Source organism: Mobula birostris, chromosome 11, assembly GCF_030028105.1.
Source record: "Mobula birostris isolate sMobBir1 chromosome 11, sMobBir1.hap1, whole genome shotgun sequence".
NCBI lineage: Eukaryota > Metazoa > Chordata > Chondrichthyes > Myliobatiformes > Myliobatidae > Mobula > Mobula birostris.
In genome coordinates this window covers 63,648,456-63,673,757 of record NC_092380.1, presented here as the reverse complement: position 1 = coordinate 63,673,757, position 25,302 = coordinate 63,648,456, and the positions used below count along the sequence as shown (strand labels likewise).

Here is a 25,302-nt window from a genome sequence, read left to right as displayed (position 1 = left end):
TCCCTCCCTGTAAGGAATGGGAGGGAAAGAGAGGACAGCAAGAGAAAAAAAAAAGCAGAATGGTCGGGCGAGGAAATGAGAGGAAGATGTAAGAGTAAAAGGGAACAGAAGCGAAAGGAACAAAAGCAAGATAAAGGGAGAATACAAAGAGCACAGCAATAACTATGTCCAGAAAGGACCTGAAATAGAGTGCACTGAGCTCAGGTTGATCGGTTACTTCAGTTTTTAACCCACTCAATCTGATAGCATTCTTTCATAGAGGAAGTATCAAATATCATTTCACATAAATGATAAAACTGCATTTCTCATTTAGCCTGGCCTAAGTAGCTGGGAAGATGTTGTTGTCGATTGGTAAGGGTGGGATCTTAAGAATACTTGGAGGCACATGATAAAGTAGGCCAAGGTCAGCATGGATTCCTTAAGGGAAAATCTTGCCCGGCAAATCCTATGGAATTCTTAAGGAAATAATAAGCAGGATAGACAAAGGAGAATTAGTGGATGTTATGTAATTGGATTTTCCCAAAGTCTTTGACAAGGTGCCACACACGAGGCTGCTTAACAAGATAAGAGCCTGTGGTATTACAAATTCAAAATCTGAGTTGCAAAAGGACTTGGGAGTCATCATACAGGATTCCCTAATGGTCATCTTGCAGGTTGAGTCAGTGGTGAAGGCAAGTGTAATATTAGCATTTATTTGCAGAGGATTAGAATATTAAAGCAAAGATGTGATGTTGAGGCTTTATAAAGCACTGGCAAGGCTTCACATGTAGTTTTGTGAGCAGTTTTGGGTCCCTTATCTAAGAAAGGATATGCTGACATTGGAGAGGGTTTAGAGAAGGTTCACAAGAACAATTCTGAGAATGAATGGACTATCATATGAGGAGCATTGATCGCTCTGGACCTGTACTCACTGGAATTTAGAATGATGAGCAGGCGATCTCATTGAAACCTATCGAATGCCGTAAGGGCTAGATAGAGAGTATGTGGAGAGGATATTTCCTTTAGTGGGGGAGTCTGGGGCGAGAGCACACAGCCTCAGAATAGAGGGAAGTCCACTTAGAACGGAGATGAGAAGGAATTTCTTTAGCCAGAGGGATGGTGAATCTGTGGAATTCATTGCCACAGGCAGATGTGGAGCCCATGTAACTGGGTGTATTTAAGTCAGAGGTTGATAGGTTCTTGATTTATCGGGGCGTGAATGTTACGGAGAGGAAGCAGGAAAATGCAGTTGAGGGGGGAAATGGATCAGCCACAATGAAATGGTGCAGCAGACTCGATGAGCCAAATGGCCTAATTCTGCTCCAATGCAAAACATTACTCCTGTTTACCATTCGCAAATAGAGCACATACGAATTTTATCTTGCATACTTGTTACCTCTTGATTGCAAGTATTTAAGATTTTCTACCATCACTTTCTCCAGAGTGCAATCAAAAGTGAACCAATCTAACTTGCTGCCCATCTAACATAATTAGTGATATACACACACACATATAAAATGCTGGAGGAGCTCAGCAGGTCAGGCAGCATCTTTGGAGGGGATATTTCGGTCTGAGACCCTTCATTGGGTCTGGTTGAAAAGACTTGGCCCAAAATATTAACTGTTGAGTTCCCTCCATAGATGCTGCCCAACTTGCTGACTTCTTCCAGCGTTTTGTGTGTGTGGTGCTCAAGATTTCCAGTATCTGCAGAATCTCCTGTGTTTTTCATTATTAATATTCCCCATGATTTTGTTCATTTCAGATCAAGCCACTTATGCTGATAGCATTACAGTTCTCTGAACTTCTTAATTTACTTCAAAAATGTTACCTATATTTAATTTCTTAATAGCAGTTAAATAAAAGTTGGAGTCATCAAATTTGCTTTGGAGGTAGATGATAAACTGATTTGTTTCCACAGAGTTTAACTGTCAGGGATGCTCAAGGATTGAAGGAAATCTGATCACGTCAGCTGGGCTAATGCTACCCTTGGAACAACACGCTAGTGTGACGAAAACTAAATGGCAGAGGTCACAGTGAAATATTAGCTGGGATTTAGAAGCCAGAAGGACTGTGTGGTTAGAAGCTAATAGATTCTAGATGTCACAAAGACTGGCTTGTGACAGGACTCAAATAAATTATTATTTTTGTTTGTGAAGCTCCCATTACACAGAACAAAGAACATAGAACAGAACAGAACAGAACAGTACAGCTCAGGAAGAGGTCCTTCAGCCCACAACGTTTGCCAAACCAAATAAATTAGTAATCAAATGGCTAACTAAAGCAATCCCCTCTGCCAACATAGTCCATATCCCTCCATTTTCCTCACATTCATGTGCCTATCTAAATGTATCTTACAAGTCCCTAATGTACCTGCCTTTACCACCACCTCAAGCAGCACATTCCAGGCACCTACTACTGTCTGTATGATAAAAGAACTTGCCTCTCACATCTCCTTTAAAATTACCCCCTCTCACCTTCAGTGCATGACCTCTGGTATTAGACATTTCAATCCTGGGAAAACAATACTATTTAATCTATGCCTCTCAGTCTTATAAACCACCATCAGATCTCCCCTCAGCCGCCACCGCACCACAGAAAACAGCCAAAGTTTCTCCAACTTCTCATTATAGCACGTGATCCCCTGGCAAACCTCTTCTGCACCCTCATCAAAGCCTCAACATCCTTCTTATAATACCAGATGTGACCTAACTAGAGTTCTATAAAACTGTACACAACTTCCTGACTTTTCCTTGGCTAATCAAAGCAAGCAGGTCTTCTTAACCACTATCAACCTGCGTAACCACTTTCATGAAGCTATAAACTTGGACCCTAAGATCCATTCTGCTCATCAACAGTCTTAAGGGTCTTGCCCTTAATTGTGTACTATCCCTTTACATTTTGACTTACCAAGGTGCAATACTTCACATTTTGCCGGGTTAAATTCCATCTCCCATTTCTCTGCCCATATCTGCAACCCATCTATATACCAATGAAATCTTTGCCGGTTTTCTGCACTATCCACAACACCATCAATATTTGTATCATCTGCAAGCTTACTAACCTACCAATCTACATTTTCATTCAGATCATTTATATACATCACAACTGACTGAGATCCTTGTACAGATCCCTGCTGAACACCACTAATCACAGACCTCCAGCTAGAGTAAGTCCCTTCAACCACCATCCTGTCTTTAATGGGCAAGCCAGTTCCGAATCCAAATGGCCAATTCACCATGGATCCCGTCCACTGTAATCTTCTGGATGGACTTCCATGAGGGACCTTGCCAAACACCTTACTAAAATCCATATAGATAACATCTAAAACTTCACTTTCATCATTCACTCTCGTCACCGCGTCAAAACACTCAATCAAGTTAGTAAGACACGACTTGCCTCACACAAGCCAAGCTGGCCCTCCCTAATTAGGACATAGCTTTCCAAATGCTCATAAATCCTATCCCAAAGAATTCCCTCCAGTAACTTCCCTACCACTGACGTGAGACTCACCAGTGTACAGTTTCCAGTTTTACCCCTGGCTTCCTTCTTGAATACTGGAACATAAGCTAATTACCAGACCTCTGGGACAAAGATATTGGTCAAGGCCCCAGCAATATCTTCTCTTGCCTCTCTCAATAAACTGAGGTACATCCCATCAGGCTCTAGGGACTAATCCACTTTATTGTGCTGTAAGGGACCCAACACTACCTTCTCCTTTATCCCAGTGTCCTAGCATATCAATACACTCAGCACAGATCTGCTTGTCCTCCACATCCTTCTCCTTGATAAATACGGATGTAAAGTGCTCATTCAGGGCCTCACACACATCCTTCACATCCAAGCAATGTTTGTTTATTTATAATACAACACAGAGTAGGCCCTTCACGTCACGCCACCCCAGCAACCCCCGTCAAACCTGATTAACCTTGACCTAATCACGGGACCATTTACACTGACCTATGAACTTTGTGGTGCATCCTTGTGACGTGGGAGCGCCCGAGGAAAACCTATGCATTCCATAAGGGGGACATACAGACCCTGAAGTTGAACTCTGAAACACCCCGGGCTATAATAGCATTGTGCGATCCACTAAACTGACCTGGCGCCCAAATGTTCCCCCCTTTATCCCAGATGTATTCTTCTTGCTTCTGATGTACATACAGAATATTTTGAGATTCTCTTTAATCCTACTTGCCAACAACTTTTCAAGGGTCCTCCTGTGTTTTGTAATTCCCTTCTTGAGTTCTTTTCTGGCTTCTTCATAATCCTCCAGGGCTCTATTTGATTCTAGCTTCCTAAGCATTATATATTTTTCCTTTTTCCTCTTGAATGATTCATCACCAATCTAGACATCCAAGGTTCTCTTATCGTGCTACTCTTGTCCTTCCTCCTGACTGGAACACACCTGCCCTGTACTCTGTGCAGTTGGTCTTTAAACAGACTCCACATGTCAGATGTGGACTTGCCCAAAAACAGCTGTTCCCAATTAACTCTCCCTAGTTCCTGCCTAACGCTCCCGTACTTTGCCCTGGTCCAGTAATACTCTCCCGCAAGGTCCATGCTCAACCTTGTCTATAGCTACCTTAAAACGTAGGGAGCTGTGGTCACTGTTCCATAACTGCACGCCCATGGAAAGGGTCATTCACTTGGCCAGGCTCATTATCCAACATCAGGTCCAGTACAGTCCCTCCTCTTGTTGGAGTATGACATATTGATTTAAGAAACCCTCCTGGACGTACCAAACAATCTCTGCTCCATCTCAACCACTTGCACTAAGGCGGTCACAGTTTATATTAGGGAAGCTGAAGGCCCCATGACTGCAACCCTTTTGTTTTTACACCTTTTCTTGATCTGCTTGCACATTTGTTCCTCAATGTCCCGGTGGCTACTATGTGGTCTACAGTACAATCCTATCAGTGATTATACCCTTCTTATTTTTGAGTTCTACTCATATAGACTCAGTGGATAAGCCTTTCCCTCAACCACAGGGCTCTGCAGAGAGTGGTGCAGATAGCCAGCGCATCTTTGGATGTGAGCTTCCCACGATTCAGGACACTTACAATGACAGGTGCGTAGAAAGGGCCCGAAGGATCATTGGGGACCCGAGTCACCCCAACCACAAAATGTTCCATCTGCTACCATCCGGGAAACGGTACCGCAGCATTAAAGCCAGGACCAACAGACTCCTGGACAACTTCTTCTACCAGGCCATCAGACTGATTAATTCATGCTGTATTTCTAAGCTCTATTGACTGTTCTGTTGTATATCTCACTGTACATATTATTTATTACAAATTATTATAATTTGCACGTTGCACATTCAGACAGAGATGTAACAAAGAGTTTTACTCCTCACACATGTGAAGGATGTAAGAAATAAAGTCAATTCAATTTATTATGTCCCTTCTGAGTGCAGCAGTGATATTGTCCCCAATTAGTTGTAACTTTCCCACTCCCTTCTTTTACCACCTTGTCAATGTTTTCTAAAACATCAAAACCCTGGAACATTAAGCACCCATTCATGTCTCTGTCTCAAACAGGTCTCTGTAATGGCCACAATAGCATAGTTCCATGTACTGATCTACGCTCTACGTTTATCACTTTTACCCAAAATACTCCATTAATATACACATTTCAAACTATCAATTACTTTGCTTCTGCCTGCTGTTACTGGCCCTGATAGCTACCTTTCTCTCCACTTTCTGATCTGGTGCTGTGGCTCTCTGTCAAACTAATTCCAACCCTCTTGAGTAGCACCAGTGAACCTCTCGGCCAGGATACTGGTTCCCCTCCAGTTTAGGTGCAATCCGACCCTCTTGTACACGCCAGACCTGCCCCAGAAGAGGGTTCAATGATCCAAGAGTCTGAAACCTAGCCAGCTGCAACAGTTCCTCAGCCATTCATCTATACTATCATCCTATTCCTGCCCTGATGAGCACGTGGCAACGGGAGGAATCCGGAGACTACTATTTTGGAGATCCTGCCCTTCAGCCCCTTTCCTGACTCCCTATAACTCTCTGCATAGCAGCTCTCTCCCCATTCTTCCTATGTCATTAGTACCAATGGCACCAATGTCTCTGGCTGCTCATCTCCCTTTTGAGAATATTCTGCAGCTTCTCCGAGACCTCCGGAACCCTAGCATAGGAGGTAATGCACCAACTTGGCATCCCTTTCTCAGCCTTTGCTTGTCCCCCTAATTATCGAGTCTCCTATCACAATTGCTCTGCCCGAATTCACCCTTCCCTGGACAGCCACACTGCCACTTGCCTGGCTGCTTCTGCTGCGGCCTGACAGGTCATCACTCCCAGCATTATCCAGAGCGGTATACTTGTTGCTGGGGGAAGTGGCCACATGGGAACGCTGCGCTGACTGTTTACTCCCCTTACTTCTCCTGGTGGTCACCCATCTATTATCTGACGCCTGCTCTCTGGGTGTGACCACTTCAGTAAAAGTCTCATCTGTAAGGTTTTCACCCCCCTGGCCGGCTCTAAGTATGTCCAGCTCCAGCTCCTTGATCTTGTCAGACAGGAGCTGATGTCGGGTGCACTTCCTGCAGATGTAGTCATTAGAGAGACTGTCAGGTACGCTGAATTCCCACAACTCAGAGGAGGAGCATTCCACTGCCTTTACCATCCTGTCTACACTGAACCAAAGACCATCCTGTCTACACTGAACCAAAGACTAAGAATTTACACACAATAAAAAAGCTTACCTGTATCTTCTCTCTGAATCCTTTGACTCCAACTTCCCAAACCCAAGTTCCACAACTAAAATAAATGATAACAACTCAGCACATTTAAGCTCCACCTGTTCTCACCAAAGCCTGTTAAACCGAAGTCTAACCACTCTAACACTCCAACAATAGCTGCTCCCGTCCTGATCACACCTCCCTTCTTTTATTGGCTCAAATAAAACTCATTCCTGGCGAGACTTGTTCCTTTCAATTGGCTCCAGCCCTGCAACAATGCCTCACTCGCAAACTCAAAGACTATATTGATACAACAGTACAATACCATTCTGAGGAACATGTACTTTGACTCACTTGATAGGTATAGAGGGAGACACAGATTTAGCCAGCAAACAGAGAAATAGGCAGAGGAACAAGCTGGCATACAATAAGACTAGCAGGTTTACTGATAGGCAATCAAGAGGAAGAGACAAATAAGAGACAAGGAATAGACTGACAATATATCAAATATATTTTTACTCTTACCTCCCTACTATCCTTATTTATTGTCTGCAACTGCGCATTCTGTGTGGCTGCTGTGACGATGGCACTGCTCATGCTTTTGTTGCGACCATGGCCCTTTTTAAAGACGGCTTTCGAGGGATTCTGGAGCTGTGGATGTAGCTCTCTATTGGGAGATGATGGTGTCGATGTAATAACCAGTGTCTTCAATGCAGTCACCTCTGCCAGTAACACATCAATCTAAGTTGGGAAAAAGAGCAACTTTTCACTCACAGGCAAAATAACAGAAAATTACTAAAACATGTGATAGCTTGTTTGTGTGTTTTTTTTTTGTTGCACAATAAGGTGAAGTAAACCAATGGTGAGGGATGAATATTTTTATTTCAGCCAGCCACGGGTTCATTTTATAACCACCTATCTGAAAGAAAAGTTTAATCTCAGCTCTCAAGCTCAAGGAACATTACCTCATTTGTATGAGCACATTGGAGATATCCAGACTCGATACTAAATTCTCCATCTTCAAGTAATTCACTCCTTCATTCTATCAATACAAGAACTGACCATTATTGTCTATCATCACTTTGCCTCAGTTTTCCTTTCTATTGTTATATTTTGGCCTGATGAACATGTCCCACAGCCTCAACATTAACAAAAGAAGCACGTGCTTAGAGCTATAGAGTCATACAGCACAGAATCGAGCCCTTCAGCCCAATTCATCCATGCTGACCTGGATACATGCTAATCTCATTTGCTTCTAACTGCCCATTAACTTAAAAGTAGGCAAGTGTATCATGTATCATGAACCATCCATGGTATCGATCTTTTTAAAGCTCCCTACAGGACAAGCCAATCTGCAAGGCAATTATGGGTGAGAGATGAAGTTTGCCTACCTTCCCCTGTGCTTCTTTAAGCTGCTTCTCAGCTGCAGCTTGTTTAGTGTTTGCTTCTCTCACCATCTTGTGTGCTTCCTGGTTACATGAAAAAGAGAAGTGAAAGAATGGTAATAGTGAATGGTTATTCTAGTTAAGTAGTTTACCATTTTAGCAGCCAACACTGAAATCAACCCCATCTTCATTAGTGGAGCCATTTATTTTCTGAATCAGTGACCAAGGAAAGGATCTCTTGGCCACCTCTGATGGGAGAGACAAAGTAAGGGGACCTCATACATCAATTGAGGAGGGAAAATAAGCCTCAAGCAGCACCTGATTGGAAAGTGAATATATTGCCAGCAGTACCTCAAAGAGACTAGCTGTCAGCTCTTCCAGCTCCTGCTCCAACTGCTCCCGCACTTTAGACAGCTTCTCACATTCTTCATCCTTCAGCTTCAGCTCCTGGGCAAAGAACACCATAAAGACATGTCACACGGGTGATAAACCTTCCCTCCACCACTGGTTGATTTACTCAATGGCTCCAATGTGAATTCATCATCTAAAATCTTCCCAAGTGGCACAGACAAGGAATATCTGTGGGTTCAACTCGAGTAATCATATTCAACACAAGTAGCACCTTTGTCTTGTGAGGCAAGTGTAATGGAGAAATTAGCTATTGTATTGTACGTGCACCAGAGCAATTTCTGCGAACACTTTCTGGTTAAGATTCCATGTTTGTGGACAGCAGGAGAGAATAGGAACAGGTGCAGCTGCAACGTGAAATACTCAACAGCAATCAGTATCTGAACTAACTCTGATAACTGGGCATCTTTAATGGCATCTGTGAACTATGACCCAGCATCGCTTAAGTACCTGAACGGGAATGGAGACAAACAGGGAGACAAAAGAATAAAAGGACCAGTTAAAGCTATTTTTACTGGTGATTTCCCATATCCAAGCTTATATTAGATTCCATTAGACATTATAATATACAATGTATTACTCTACTTTTAATGGAGACCCACAAAAAAAAAAACAAATAACTACAAAAGGTTAGTTCTTGTAAAAGGGCATTTTTTAGCTCAAAGGCTAACTTTTTATAATAATCATATTTATCCACAGATTTACAGCAGCCTTAAATCATCACTCCTTCCCCAAAAGAAATGCTAATATCTTAAAGTTTAAAGTTGGGCATGGACATAATGGGCTGAACGGCCTCCATCTGTGCTATGAATTTCTCTGATTCAAATGGTTAACTGTCTTCATCACATTGACATTTTCAAAGATTCCTCACTAGTGGTCTGCGGCTGTGCTATTGGGTGATATTTTCAAATCGGATGGACTCATTTGCACATCTACATGGACATCCAAAAGCAAAATCATTGTTGATGCTGGTTGTGCATCAAAAACTGCAATGGTTAGTTAAAGCTAATAGACGGTCTTCTCTCCTGCACTATTGTGGAGAGTCACTTCCCACCTTGAAATGCTATTCAGTGTAAATAATGCACGATTTGGTAAGGTGGTAAGCACAACAGATAATTCTCCTAGTTATCTCCTGTTCAAGATTTGTCACATCAATATGTGAGCAGCTCAAAATTCTATCACCGACAAGTCAACTGCAAAGATGGATTTGGATGGTTCCCCACTGTAGGTTGAACCTGGAAGATAAAGATGCATGGAATTCAGGGTAAATTGCAAGTTGGGACTTGGAACTGGCTTGCCCACCGAAGACAGAGCAAGGGTTGAAGGATATTACTCTGGTTGGAGGGTCTATGACCAGAGTATTCGGTAAAGAGCAGTGCTGGGACCTCTGTTGTTTGTGCTATACATCAGTGATTTAGATGAAAATGTAGCTGGAAGGATTAGCAAATTGACACCAAGATTGAAGGAGTTGTAGACAGTGTAAAGGACTAGTGAAGAATATAGTGGGACATACACTCAGTGGCCACTTTATTAGGTACCTCCTGTGTGGTCCTCGCTTGCTGTTGCCCATCGGCTTCATGGTTCAACATGTTGTGCATTCAGAGATATTCTTGTGCACACCATTGTTGTATTGCATGGTTATTTGAGTTACTGTCACCTTCCTGTCAGCTTTCACCAGTCTGGCTATTCTCCTCTGACCACTCTCACTAACAAGGTGTATTCACCCACAGTACTTCCATTCACTGTTTTTTGTTTTTCGCATCATTCTCTGTAAACTCCAGAGACTGTTGTCTGCAAAAACCCAGCAAATCAGCAGTTTGAGATACTCAAACCATCCCGTCTGGCACCAGCAATCATTCCATGGTCAAAGTCACTTAGATCCCATTTCTTACCCATTCTGATGTTTGGTCTGAACAGCAAATGAACATCTTGAACAACTTGGCCGTGCCAGGATGTTTTTATGCGTTGAGTTGCTGCCACATGTGTGACTGATTTAGATATTTGCATTAACGAGCAGGGGTACAGGTATACCTTAGAAGCTGCCACTGAGTGTAGTTCAGTTACAGATAAGGGCAGAGAAGCGGCAGATGGAGTTTAATCCAAGCAAGTGTGAAATGCCACACTTTGGGAGGTCAAACGGAAGAAGTGTACATTTATTGGCAGTCCCCTTATGAGCATTAAGGTTCAAAAGGATCTGAGGATCTGGGGTCCAAGCCCCTGGTTCACTAGAAAGGGCTACTCAAATGGATAAGGTGGTAAACAAGCTGCACTGAATGCTTGCCTTTACGTGCAAGGCTGCTGAGTATAAGAGCAAGGAAGTCATGCAGCAGCTATATAAAATGTTATTAGACCCTATTTGGAGCATCGCATGCAGTTGTGAATATCCCTCTATAGACAGGATGTGGAGATTATGGAAAAGGTGCAGATGTTTACCTACAAAAACAGGTTGGATATACTTTGGTTGTTCTCCTTGAAGCGTCAAGAGACTGAAGGGAAGCCTGATAGAGGTTTTTATATGACAGTCATGGGTAGGGTAGACATAAGAATTCGTACCACAGGGTAAAAATATCAGACACAAGAGGACACACACAAAATATTGGAGCTACTCAGCATTTTCATCTATGGAAAAGAGTACAGTCAACGTTTCCGGCAGAGACTCACCAGCAGGACTGCAGAAAAAAAGATGAGGAGAAAGGGTAAGAAGGTGGGGGAAGGGGAGGGAGAAACACAAGGTGATAGGTGAAACTGGGGGTGGGGGAAGAGGTGAAGTAAAGAACTAGGAAGTTGATTGGTGAGAGAGATACAGGGCTGGAGAACAGGGAATCTGATAGGAGAGGACAGAAGGCCATGGAAGAAAGAAAAGGGGTAGGAGCACCAGAGTGAGGTGATGGGCAAGTAAGGACATAAGGTGAGAGAGGAAAAAGTGGATTGGGGAATGATGAAAGAGGGGTATTACTGGCATTTCGAGAAATCGATGTTCATACCATCAGGTTGGAGGCTACCAGACAGAACAAGGCATTGCTCCTCCAACTGACTGTGGCCTCATTGCACTGTGGAGGAAGCCATGGACTGACATGTTGGAATGGGAACGGGAGGTGGGTTTAAAATAGGTGGCCACTGGGAGATTCTGCTTTTTCCAGCATCGGCAGATTTTCTCTTGTTTGCGAGAAGACACAGGAGGATGCAGTTTTAAGATTAGAGTGGGGAAGTTTAAAGGGAAAATTTGTTTTTACACAGAGAGTGGTATTTGCCTGGAATGGATTACCGGGGCAGCAGTGGAATCAGAGAGTTCGGTAGAGTTTAAGGGGCTTTTTGATAGACATACGAATATAAAAGGAATGGAGAGATATGGATGATAAAATGGAGGAGGACAAATTGGGATCAAGATCAGCACAACATCATGAGCTGAAAAGGCCTGCCCAGTGCTACTCTGTTCTCGATGTTCTACTTCACAGTATCCTGTTGCCTCGTTGGTGGCACTGCTGTTGACTTTGGCACGAATTCAATGGAGCATTATAAATTTGCATAATTGCACAAAAGATTTCCAAAGGTTTTGCATCAATATAAAGTACCTCGGCTCACAAATCCATTTAATTTATGCTACTCTTAGACAGCTTCAGCATCCACTCCCTGACCCCGACCCACTACCTCCTGCTGCTCATCTCAAAGCTTGGATCTTCGCTGTCTGTTACAGAGAGTACCCACTTACCCTCTGTGCCTTTGCCAGCTCCTCCTTCAGCCGTTCTGACCCCTTCTCCCTTATTTCTACCGAGGAGCTCCGTAACCGGGAAAGGTGATAGGCGTTGCGAAGCATCTCCTCGCTCATGGGCTCTGAGTTTTCCTGTTGAGCATTTGCTGCCTGCTGCTCAGGCACAGCTTCATCATCCAAGGGCATTGCTTCCTTCCAGGTGCTAAGAGTTCGATTACCGGAGAAACACTGATTCCCAACTGTTTGCTTCTGCTCCCTGGTGGAAAGATAGAGAGGAATCTTTGTGATGTATCCAAGCCATTAGGGTGAACCAGTCCACTCCAAATAATGATATTGCTTCAGGAATAAAATCTGAAAAAGACAGAGAAAAGACATTGGACGAGAAATGAGAAGGGTTGGGATGGATGGCGCTTGGAAACAAGGAGAGCATCCACAGGAAACTAATGCAGGGGATAAAAGAGAAGAACCAAATGGGTGAGATATGATGTAGAGAAAGAAAAATAGAGATCTCTAGCGATGGGGAATGAGGAAAAATGAAAAAAAAAATAGGAATAGAAAGAGATGGATTGAAAAAAAGATCTGAACATAGCTAAAGATTGTCCTCACACTACTTGGCAAAAGATTGCAAACTATTAGTACATTTCTGTAAAACAGCAAAGGTAAAAGTAGATAACATGTTATTGGAACTAAGAATAACCTCAAGAAAGAGGAAATTATAACAGCTTTTCAATACAAGGTAAGTAAACACCACTGGTATAATGGATAACTTGGAGACCAAATGACAGGGAAGCAGTGTCCTCCTGGGATTATAGAACCCTGGTACTATCTTCCCTATTTCAGCTGTGGCAACTTCCCACAAAAGTGAAAATTTAAGAACGTTGTGAAGTCATATAACCACATGGCCCTTAAACACATTCACGTAGGCAGTGACATTGCACAAGGTATTCCACCATTGGGACATCACAGCTCCAATTACATAATCACAGCTCCAATTACATGTAATTGTCCTCTCCAGTCATATTTACCATTACCATTCCTTAGAGCATCATGCTATTATTCAGCATGGAAAATGCACTATATAATCATATTTTCAATGCTTTTTGTTCAATTGTATCCAAAATTAATAGGTTTTCTCAGGCACATAGAAACACAAGATATGTAATTCATATATAATGCAAACACTTTACTGCCAACTTAAATTATTACAAATCAGCTGATTAAACAAAATCTATCAACCTTTTGCCCTCAAAACAATCTGTTTTGTCGAAAGTCAGGATTTCACCAGTCATCAATTCAAAACATCAAAACCAGCAAATTTCTTGTTCAGTTTTTCCAACATATAATCTGCAAATCTTTTAAACTCAAATGCTGTCATCCAATTACCAGTTCTTTAGCTCTTCTTATCTCCTACTTCATGCAATCTCAGAACTTTTCACCCTAGCTTCTCAATTTTAAAAGACTGATAAAACCCTGGGAACAGAAACTAGAATAGATAAACTCTACATTGATATGTTATTCAATGAGCAACTGAGTCCAAATAATCTACTTATCTATCGCAACTCATCCACATCAAATCACGTCACCCTACTGGTATTTAAGTGTTTCTTGAGTCATTCTATAGATTTTAATCACAACAGGCAAGGAAAAATACAATCTGACCCAGAAATGTATTTATTCAAGACCTTAAATATATCCTCCATCATTTGTCAGTTGTTTAGGAAAATACTGTACTTTTGTTTATAATTTTTTAAACAGAGTTAGAAGGAAAGGAGAATGTAGAGTTAAGACAGGACTAACCATTTGATGATGTCTCCTTTGTAATATTACTTTGCAATCTGTGTACTTCGTTGTCAGAGATGAAACAGGTGATAAATGGTTCCTTGAAGTTAAAAGAAATGTGAATAGAGTTATGTAGACGTTAGTGACCAGGAGAAGATGGAGGCTACAAAGATGGCCAAATAAAACTCAATGCTCCATCAGGCAGCTTTTCCAGTAAGCTGAGTGCTGTAGCCCACAGGAATGCAAGATCTCTGAATCACAGTGAAAAATCAACATTTTCAGGATCACTGCACTTCCCAGGAATCTGAGCCAGAAGGATTGCCAATATCAGCATCAACAGCTTCTATTCTGCTATAGTGTGGGAGGCTCGGGCCGGTTAGACATGCTCTGTACTTGAGACTAATAGTGCCTTATTTTGATTTCAGTGCCACTGTTGCCTAGCTGTAAAAGACGACATTTTCTGGTTGATCACCCTCTGTTTTTCCGCCATGTGCACCCAAGCTCGTCACAATTCCTATTCCTGCTGATGATGTAATGTCAGAAACAAGCCCTTTGGCCTACATAGTCTCTGCCGAACTATTATTCCACCAAGTCTCACTGGTCTGCACCTGGACAATAGCTCTCCATAACCCTCCCATCCATGTATTAAACCAAATTTCTCCCAAATGCCGAAATCAAGCCTGCTTCCACCACTTCCACTAGCAGCTTGTTCCACACTCACAACACCCTCTGAGTGAAGTTCCCGCTCATGTTCCCCTTAAACATTTCACCTTTCACCCTTAACCTGTGACCACCAGATCTAGTCTCAACAACCTCAGCAGAAAAAGCCTCTTCTAATGTGTTATACTGTACCACTATCAAATTTCCCCTCAGCCTCCTACACTCCAGGGAACAAAGTACTAACCTATTCAAACTTTCCCTTTAACTCCGATCCTCCAGTCCCAGCAACATCCTTGTAAACTTTCTCTGCACTCTTTTAAACTTATTGATATCTTTCCTGTAGGTAGGTGACCAGAACTGCACAGAAAGCTCCAAACAAGGCCTCACCAATGTTTTATACAACTTCAACATAACATTCCAACTACTGGACACTATACTTTGATTTACGAAACCCAGAAGCTCTCTGTGATGCTACTTGCAAGCAATTACAGATCCATATTCCCAGATCCTTTTGTTCTACTACACTCCTACAATGCCCTACCATTCACTGTGTTGGTGCTACCCTGGCTCATCCTCCCAAAGTGCAACATCACACACTTGTCAGTATGAAATTCCATCTCCCATTTTCAACCCGCTTTTCCCAGCTGGTCCAGATCCCACTGAAAGCTTTGATCTCCTTTCTCGGAGTTCACTACGCCTCCAATCTTGGTGTCATCCACAAATTTGCTGATCCAGTTTACCATGTTATCATCCAAATCCCATCGATTATTGGGTAGTCTGCGATATAGTACCAATACCATAGCTATCCCCTTCTTATCTCTCAGTACCACCCATAAAGCCTCAGTAGGCCAGCTCTCCAGTCTGTGCTGCCTGAGAACTGCTGTGACATTTTCGCTAAAAAGCAATGCCACCCCTCCCCCCCTTAATCCTTCCCACTCTATCATGTCTACAACAGAACCCCAAAACGTTGAGCTGCCAGTCCTGCCCCTCCAGCAACCAAGTGGCACTAATGGCTACAATGTCATAATTCCACATGTTGATCCACCATACCTACAATACTCCTTTCAGTGAAACAGGCATACCTCAGAACATTATTGCCACTGCGCTCAACCTTTCGATTCCTGTCTTTGTATGTAGGTTAAACAACATCTTCCTCCACAACCACCTCACTACCTGTCCTGGCACTCTGGCTCCTGTAGCCCTGAAACTCCAGTTTAAACCCCCAGAGCAGCACTAACAAACATTCCCAGCAAGGATATAGACCCCCCCCACCCCACTCAAGGTGCAAACTGTCCCATCTGTATGGATCCCATCTTCCTTGGAAGAGGCCCAATGATCCAAAATTTGAAAGCCCCTCTCCTGCACTAACTTCTTCACCATGTACTAAACAGTATTTTCGCATTTCTGGCCTCACTAGCACATGGCATGGAGAGCAATCCCGAGATCACAACACTTGATATCCTGTCCTATTACTTTGCATCTAATTCCATAAACTCACCTTACAGGAACTTGTCACCCTTCCTACGTATGCTGTGGTAGCAACATGGACCATGAATTCTGGCTGCTCACCCTCCCACTTAGGAATGCAATGGACTCGATCTGCAACGTCCCTGACCCCGACACCTAGGAGGCAACGTACGATTTGGGAATCTCATTCTTGTGCACAGAACCTCCTGTCCGTTTTCCTAACCAATGAATCCATTATCACCACAGCTCACATCTCCTCCTCCCCTTCCAAGCCACAGAGCCAGACTCAGTGCCAGAGACACAACTGCTGTGGCTTTCCTCTACTAGGTCATTCCCAAACAGTATCCAAAGCCGTACACTTGTTATTGGCTGGGATACCCTGCACTGACTGCCTATCCCCTTTCCACCTCCTGAAAATCTCCCAGTTGCCCGTATCCCGTACCTTGGGTGTATCTACCTCCCTGTATTGCGTGTCAGATGACTCCTTAGACTCTCCAATGATCCAGGGCTCACCCAGCTCCATTTCCAGTTCCCTCTCATGGTCTGAAAGAAGGTACAGCTGGATACATTCCTTGCAGATGTAGATGTCAGAAACACTGGAGGTCTCCCTGCCTTCCCACATCCTACAAGAGGAGCATTTCACTACACTGCACAGCATTCCCACTGCTCTAACTATGCAATAAGGGAAAGACACACACACACACACACACACACACACACAAAGGAAAGAAAGAAAGAGAAATAGAAAAATCTAGCTACAGCCTCTGCTGTAAAACCTCAAGCTCCCCACTCTAACACAAGCTTACTCCAACAATGGCTGCATCCACAACAGCTGCTCCGTTTAAACCCCACTTCTTTTTATTGGCCCTCACCTGCTGCCTAATTACCCCGTAATCTCTGGCATGCAGAACGTCCTGACTGGCCCTGCTTGCTTTCTTAAACCTTGCTCTCACAACGCCCAATCCAACGGCTCCTTGCGCTTCCTGCCGCACAGAATGCCACCACTGGCCCTGCTCACTTGCTCCCACAATGCATCTTCGCTGGGCTTACCCAACATTTTCATCAAACAACAAGCCAGCAAGATTGTTACATTAATTATTTCAAATCTAAGCAGCTCTGGCAACTGTTCAAATTAGAGAGAACTGGTGTGGGAAATTCGAGTACCACCAGGGTGGTGTAAAGTCTTTCAAGAGGGTCAATATATTAAAAATGATTCAAAGTATAAAAAATGTTAATTCAAACCATATGCAGCTTAGTCAGGTATGCAAAATTGCATTCCTTCTATTTTAAAATGCATGTTAGATTTTTCTGTAAATATGCACCTTCATTATTTGTTTTGTTGGTCACCATCATCTGATGATGTGATCCTTTGCTATATTTTGTGGATGAGAGAATAGTTCTACGGTAGTGGGAAATAATTTAATAAACAATTGATCAATAGAATTCATTACTTTAGACATTAATAAAAACTATCAGAACTAATGAAAATACTGTTGAGGTTAGGTAGAACTGTGATTTCATAGGAGTAATTTAATTTTACCTTGCTCATTATAACTGATAGCTTCACTCACTTCGACCTTTCTTGGAATTCAGAGACTGAAGGATATTACTAACATAACCTACCTGCATGATACTTGAAGATTTACTGAAACACCAATGATAAAATGCAGTACTACTCTAGCTTAGCATTATCACTTAACTGGCAAGAGAAGATGTCAGTCATATTGGCCAATCCAATAGGAAATTACTTAGATGAGGACAAAAGCTGAAGTTGCAGGTTACTTCTCAACCATTCGGCAATGAGGCAGTGACAGGTGACCTTAACTGTCAAAGTTTATGCATCCATATGACGTCACTGCTAGCGCCAAGTTTCGTTAATAAACTGATTCCCAGGAAAAGTGCAGCGCCTATTTCTGAAGGTCAATGGTAGAAAGGTTTGCCAAGGCCTGCCGATGTGTTGATTTCCAAGTTTGGATGCCTTCTAATCTTATGCCTACCTCATTTTTCTTATACCAATCAAGGACTAGTAGGTGACATGTTCAAATCAAACCCACAATGAACACAAACCAATGCATGACTTTCACTTAGATATCAAGGGAAGCTCCATTGACTGCCCAAGATAGGTGAACATAGGTCAGCAATTTTTTCACTGAGAATTGCAAAAAAAAGTGTCCATTCCCCGCTTGAGAAATGGGATCGCTTGACATCACCTAAATATTTAAAACTTTGCATTACAAGTTTCTTCACAGCGTTGCAAATCCATCAATGAGAAAGAGATCCTTCATCAAGCAAGCTAATGCTTTTTCAAACCATTGCTCATGGATCAAAAGTGCATACCACTACCAACCCAAACACTGACCTTTCACCCCAAGCAGAACCATATCTCTCCGTTGCTCCAAATTCACAGTCCAAATTATGATCCCTTCCATAGTTCAATACAATCCATGCCGCTTCTCTCCATCTCTCCTAATTGCCATTTCCTGTACCTTGTAATCTTTAATACCATCTCCAAAAGTCCCCTACTGTGACATTCTACCATTGTTGCTTTTCCATCTTATAGCCTGCCAAACTGGCCAGACAGACGGGGACACTGTAAAAGAATTAATCAGATAGCACACTTCAACCCTTATTCCCAAGGAACATGCCCCAGACAGTTTTTCACTAGAAATACTGGGACCCTTGTTTCACCAGAACCATGTTTCCATGCCATATATCTTGTTAAACTGTTGTACAATACAATAGAAAATCCAAGGCTATGGGCATCATAATTGTTCCATTTTGGGGCAAAGGAGGTTCCTGGTAGAAAGGTTTTTGGAAAGATTGAAGTTATAATGTTGAGAAAAACAAATTCCCCAAGAAATAAAAAAGAAAGCAATTTTATAAAAATATCTGCAAAAATAAGCAAGAAAAATCAAAGTCAAAACACCTACATTGTAAAATTGAAGTACTTTATTAAAGTCCATAAATCCTTTAACCAGTTCTGGAGTGTAGCCAAACTGAACATTCAGGAATGCATTCCTGAATATCTGGAAAATTGGAATAACCATTTGCATGAATGGGAGCATTTGGTTTGATAGGTGGGGAAGAGGTAAAGGGTAAGAGTAATGAGAAGTGATAAAAGAAATATGGTGGAGAAAGCACTGGGAACGGGAACCTTAAATTATGTAAACGGTGGAAGATTCTTTAATGGAATAAAAAGCTCAACATTAACATAAAAAAGCAATCTGAAAACAGATTATATATGTTTTATTTTACAACTTCTGTTGTAATTTTTCTCAATTAATCTCCGCATTTACAAAACATCCCAAAGTAGCAGCTAGAGGAAAAAAATGTCACATGACATGATCAAACCCCTTGCAATATGTCCTGTTAGGGTTACGAACATTAAGCTAATACCAGTAATTGGCTGGATTGATAATCTACTTCAAATTCATTTCCTCAATATGCTGAATTATAAAGTAGTAAAATAAAATAGGATCTACAATTGAAGGGTTAATATTTACAGGATCAAGGGGAAAATCTAATACGGCTGAGACTGGTTATCTATGTCTTATCTCTAGTGTCAATTTTGACCTGTTCCCGGAATATGCATTTACCTAGATCATGCTTTACATTCAGATAAAACTCTATCCTGATTATTTCCTCCCATATGGCACAATATTGAAGTTAATGGATTTCACTATAATAATTAACGAATATCAGTAACTTGAAATAGCAACAATTTTAAAACCCATTTTGTAACAGTTATTGTGGAAGCCAGCACCAGGATTTTAGAAAATTTAATATCTTTGATATGGATGCCTTGACTCTGGCAAGCTGTACAGCCAGGAAATTAGCATAATACGCAAAAGTCAAGGAAGAATTGCAAAGCTCTAAAGTGTTGGCAATTAAATATATGAAGTGACCTCTTAACTGAAACCCCAACAAACCTGCCAACAACTAAGGATCTCTTACACAAGTTTGATGCAGGTCTTCATCCTGTTGTTTCCAGTGCATGATCCACACACAAATATAACAAACGAGACAGGAAATCAAATAAATGTTCTGGATTCACACTTGGAATTTGTGATTAAATGAAATAAGTAATGCAGATTACATGATAATATAGTTTAAGCCAATTCACAATCAAAACTACAAATAGGAGCTTAAAGAAACCTACACTATTCTCAAAGGTCCATTTATTATCATAGTATACAACTCTGAAATTATTCTTCTACAGATAGCCACGAAACCAAAAGAATAGCAGCACAATCACCAACTCCAAAATCCCTACTCCCTGCAAAAACACGAACAAAGACGGAACAGGCACATCGACCCCCAAATTCCCCAACATACACAAAAAAAAAAACAAGATAGATCAGGTGAAAAACACTGAATATATACAAAAAACCACAAGACTGAAGAAAAGTCTACAGTCAAGACCATATCCAAAACGCAGAAAACCTGAGCAACATTCTCTAGGCACGGCAGCAGCCTCTCCCCTCTCCGGCAGCAGAGCAATCTCCCAGTGATCAAAAGGCAGTCTCCCTTCTCCATAGCAGAACGATCCCAACAGCGATCAAAAGGCAGTCTCCCCTCTCCAGTAGCAGAGCAGTCCTGCAGTGATCAAAATACAGTCTCCCTTCTCCGTAGCAGAGCGATCCCACCAATGATCAAAAGGCAGACAGCTGGCATTCACCTTCTGCAGTCACCTCAATGTTTCAATCTCCCTCATTGCTTTAATCAGCAAAATGGAGTGGAACACCAGCTTGCAGCTTTCTTGCCACCAGCTTCACAAACACAGCCCCTGCCTCCCGGAATCCCCTCGGAGACTGCAGAGCGGTGAAACACCCAAATGACCTCCAAACTGCAAATCGCACTCTCCAACGGTTCCAGAGTCACATTCAAGATGAAAAACAAACGTAAAACACAGAAAAAGAAGTGAAATAAATAGTTTCATAATCTATCCAGAACTTGTCAACCAAAGGAGTGCTTTCCTCAGGTGCCATCTTGTGCGGAAGACAGGAAGGAATGAATATTCTCTTTCAAATCTCTAATTTTTTTTTTAAGATTATGAGAACACTCAGTCCTCTTTATTGTCATTTAGAAATGCATACATGCATGAAGGAATGATACAATATTTCTCTGGCGTGATATCACAGAAAACAAAACAGAACAAAGACTAACACTGACAAAACCACATAATTATAACATATAGTTTGTTTGTTTGTTTTTCCAGCATCATTGCTGATGTTTTTATTCATTATAAAATATTTATAACATAACATATAGTTACAGCAGTGCAAAGCAATACCATAATTTGATGAAGAACAGTCCATAGGCACAGTAAAAAAAAGTCTCAAAGTCCCCGAGTCGATTGACTCCCGAGTCCCCGACAGCGGCGGCAAAAGGGAGAAACTCCCTGCCATAAACCTCCAGGCACTGTCAACTTGCCGATATCTTGGAAGCAGCCGACCCCGAGTCCATCCACCTAAAAACTCCGAGCTTCCGAGCAGCCTCTCCGATACCGCCTCCCGAGCGCCATCCTCTGCCGAGCACCTTCGACCTCTCCCCGGCCGCTGAAACATGCAAAGCCGAGGATTTCGAGGCCTACAGCTCCAGAGATTCTGGTTACCACACAGTAGCAGCGGTAGCAAAGCAGACATTTCAGAAGTTTCTCCAGATGTTCCGCTGTGCACTCATGTCTGTTTCCATCAAATCAGAATTGTGCACGGTCCCCTACTTGACAGATAACAGATATTCATCACCAGAGAGGCCGCGCGCGCTGCCGTCGCGCCACCATCTTCTCCCTTAAATTGCTTTTGCCTTATCCAAAGTTAAGACCTTTAGAATCCAAACGCTCTTCCCAAACCTTTGCAGCAAATTATATCTTAGTCTCGGCAAATATCTATGTTTCCTTTTCACTAAAATGAGCTGCTACTGCTGAATTCTGTGAAATGTGATGTGGGCAAACCAGAAGAAAAATAAACCCACAAAAGAATGCCTGTCTGTTATGCAGATCTAAGGATTAGGTGAAAACATTAAACTTGAGAAAAGAAAACAAGATCAGATTCTACAAGGTTGCTTTGAAATAATATTTTGTCTTGTGACTAGAAAAGAGGAGATTTTTCAGTGGTATGTAGAAAATATTCCATTGAAACTATTAATTTAACTTCACTAACAAAGTGAGACTAATTAGTCATATCTAGAAAATATCCAAGGGCACTAGTCCAATTTAGTCTGTAATTTCCATTTCTTCCCATTATACTTATTCTATACTGTATATCTTTTCCCCATCTTGTCACACACGACAACTGTTTAGTCATTATCCTCCTTTGAATCAAAAGGTAACACACATAGTTGGTGGTTGGTTTACAGTCTTTTACAAATGGAAAATGGAAAATGCTCCTGTAGTCAGTGAGCTTCCAAAATGTCCAGTTTTAACTAAAGGAACACATGAATTAAATCCAGCCGTTTCCTTTACATTCCAGATGTACAACAAGCTGATTTCCCAAGGTGACACTCATGCTGGGTCAGAGAATTCAGTATTTTATTACAAAACTATGCTTGTCTAAGCAACATTACAAATTTTGCTGATACAGCAAATGGAGGTTTGAATCCCATGCCTGACCATTATTCTGTGAAATGCAAAATGTCCTTTCTCCAATTTCCTTTGTTTATTTACTTTCCCTTCTACTTCTTACCGATTATGTCATATAACTTAAGCCCACAAAATCTTGAAGCTTCACGGTGAATTTCAGGCAGGACATATAATCACCAGCAAAACACATATAAAGAGCAGTACAGAAAGACAGCGAAACAGTAACATGTCCTTTAGAACCTGGGCATTACAAACAATTTCCAAGTAGTTTTCATGAACACGTTACTAGAGTCCTGAGAGGCTCCAGAGGCACTTGTTCTTTTTTTTTAAAAAATCCTCCTATATATGTTCTTTTACACTACGATGCAGTACCACAATATTGTTCTCCTTTACGACTTCCGGCATTATTACTCCTTCTTCAAACTTCGGGTTCTGTGTTTGGGCATGTCAAAGAAAGATTCTGACAGTAATTACTACATTTAGGGTGATAAAGACGTGAACTAAGGATGCCGTAAATGCTAAAGAGGGTTCATCATCTAAATGGGAGGAATCTGAAGAACAAGATCAGTCATCCAGTAATGGAAGCGTTGTTAAAGTAATTAGCTCAGTCCGTTACAGGCATGCGTCACACTGGCACAAGTGTAGACTGTGAATACCAACAGCGAACAGGTCCCTGGCACCGAGTCGGACTCTGTAGCTCAGAAGAGAAGTGGGGGGGGGAGGGAGGCGGGGAGGAAGAGGGGGAAGAATAGGAGTGTAGTGCTGATAGGGGATTCAATAGTTAGAGAGGCAGACGGGAGGTTATGTGGATGTGAAGGAGATACCCAGATGGTATGTTGCCTCTCGGGTGCCAGGGTTAGAGACATCTCAGATCTGCCTACATTAGACTCTACAGCTTTCTAAAGGGAGGGGGAAGGTGAGCAGTCAGGAGTCGTGGCACCAAACATATAGGTAAGAAAAGGGATGTGACCCTGAAAAGAGAATATAGGGAGCTAGGTAGAAAACTGAAAAGCAAGATCTCAAGAGTGATGATCTCTGGATTGCTGCCTGTGCCACGTGCCAGTGAGGGTAAGAACAGGACAATTTGGCAGATGAGCACATGGCTGAAAAACTGGTGCAAGGAGCACAGTTTCAGATTTCTGGATCATTGGGATCTCTTCTGGAGATAGGACCTGTACAAAAATGGCATGTTACACCTGAACTTGAGGGGGATCAATAACCTTGTGGGCATGTTTGCTAGAGATGTTGGGTAGGGTTTAAACTAACTTGACCAGGAGATGGGAACAGAGTGATAGGGTTGAGAATGGGGCAGTTGGTATACAAGAAGATGCAGTCTAAAGTGTGACTGTGAGAAAAGATAGGCAGTCGATAGGGCAGTCAGTGGGATGGGTTGAGGTACATCTTTAAACCAACTAGTAGGGAGGTAGGTTCAACAGTCTGGAAAAGTGAGGATAAAGTAAAAAGGAAGGACAGTGCAGAAAAGGTTACAAAAGTCTCCATAATAAATAAAAGACAAAAAGTTTAGAAAGGGACAAAAATTTTTACTTCCAGTAACACAAAAGCAAAATTTAAAAAGGTGATGAATACAGGGCTGAAGGTGTTATTTTGAATGCACACAGTATACGGAATAAAGCAGATGATCTTTGTAGCACAGTTGGAAATAGGCAGGTATGATGGTGTGAGCATCACTGAGTCATGGCTGAAAGAAGATCACAGTTAGGAGCTTAACATTCAAGGATACACATCATATTGAAAGGATAAGCAGGTAGATGGGGAGGGTGGGGTGGATCTGTTGGTAAAAAAAAACACAAATCCTTAGAAATAGGTGATGTAGGATCGTTAGATACAGAATTCTTGCTGGTAAAGTTAAAAAATAGCAAGGGTAAGAATACCCTGATGGGAGTTATATACAGGTACAGGCATCCGTACAGTAACTAGGATGTGGGGTACAAATTCAAACAGGCAATAGAAAACACATATAAAAAGGGCAATGTTACAACAGTCATGGGGGATTTCAATATGCAAGAAGTTTGAGAAAAATCAAGTTGGTGTTGGATCCCAAAAGAGGGAATTTGTAGAATGCCTATGAGATGGCTTTTTAGAGGAGCTTATTGTTGAGCCCACTAGGGGAAAGGCAATTCTAGAGTGGGCATTGTGTTATGAACCAGATTTGATTAGGGAGCTTAAGTCAACGGAACCCTTAGGAGGCAGTGAACATAATATGATAGAATTCACCCTGTCAATTGAGAGGGAGAAGATAAAATCCAATTATCAGTATTACAGTAATACAAGGGGAACTACAGAGGGATGAGAGAGGAACTGACCAAAGTTAATTGGAAAGTGACACTACCCGGGATGACAGCAAAACAGCAATAGCTGGAGTTTCTGGAAGCAATTCAGAAGGTGTAGGATTGGCTCATCCCAAAGAAGTACTATTCTAAAGGGAAGCAGAGGCAACCATGGCTGACACGGAAAGTCAAAAACAGCATGAAAGGAAAAGAGATGACATGTATTACAGCAAAAATTAGTGAGAAGCTGGAGAATTGGGAAGCTTTTAAAAACCAACAGACAGAAACTAAAAAAAGAGACAAGATTAAATATGAAACTAAGCTTTTTTTCAGATATATAGATTAAAAGAGATGCAAGA

The 25,302-nt window shown here is 41.9% G+C and overlaps 1 protein-coding gene across 8 annotated transcripts in view; it reads right to left on the bottom strand.

Annotated features, from left to right (window-relative positions):
- Positions 1-25,302, bottom strand: part of rab3il1 (RAB3A interacting protein (rabin3)-like 1) — a 68,227-nt gene that overhangs the window by 28,105 nt on the left and 14,820 nt on the right. For 4 of the 8 annotated variants that reach the window (XM_072272389.1, XM_072272388.1, XM_072272383.1 and 1 more), the window contains exons 2-5: positions 12,170-12,425; positions 8,404-8,499; positions 8,059-8,136; positions 7,193-7,408 (exon numbers count right to left, since the gene is read on the bottom strand). In XM_072272389.1, the coding sequence (XP_072128490.1) occupies positions 7,193-7,408; positions 8,059-8,136; positions 8,404-8,499; positions 12,170-12,355 (576 nt within the window). In that variant the 5' untranslated portion in view covers positions 12,356-12,425. Of the gene's footprint in view, positions 1-7,192; positions 7,409-8,058; positions 8,137-8,403; positions 8,500-12,169; positions 12,521-13,966; positions 14,049-25,302 lie in introns of all 8 variants that reach the window. The other 4 variants (XM_072272386.1, XM_072272384.1, XM_072272385.1 and 1 more) reach the window with 3 other exon arrangements.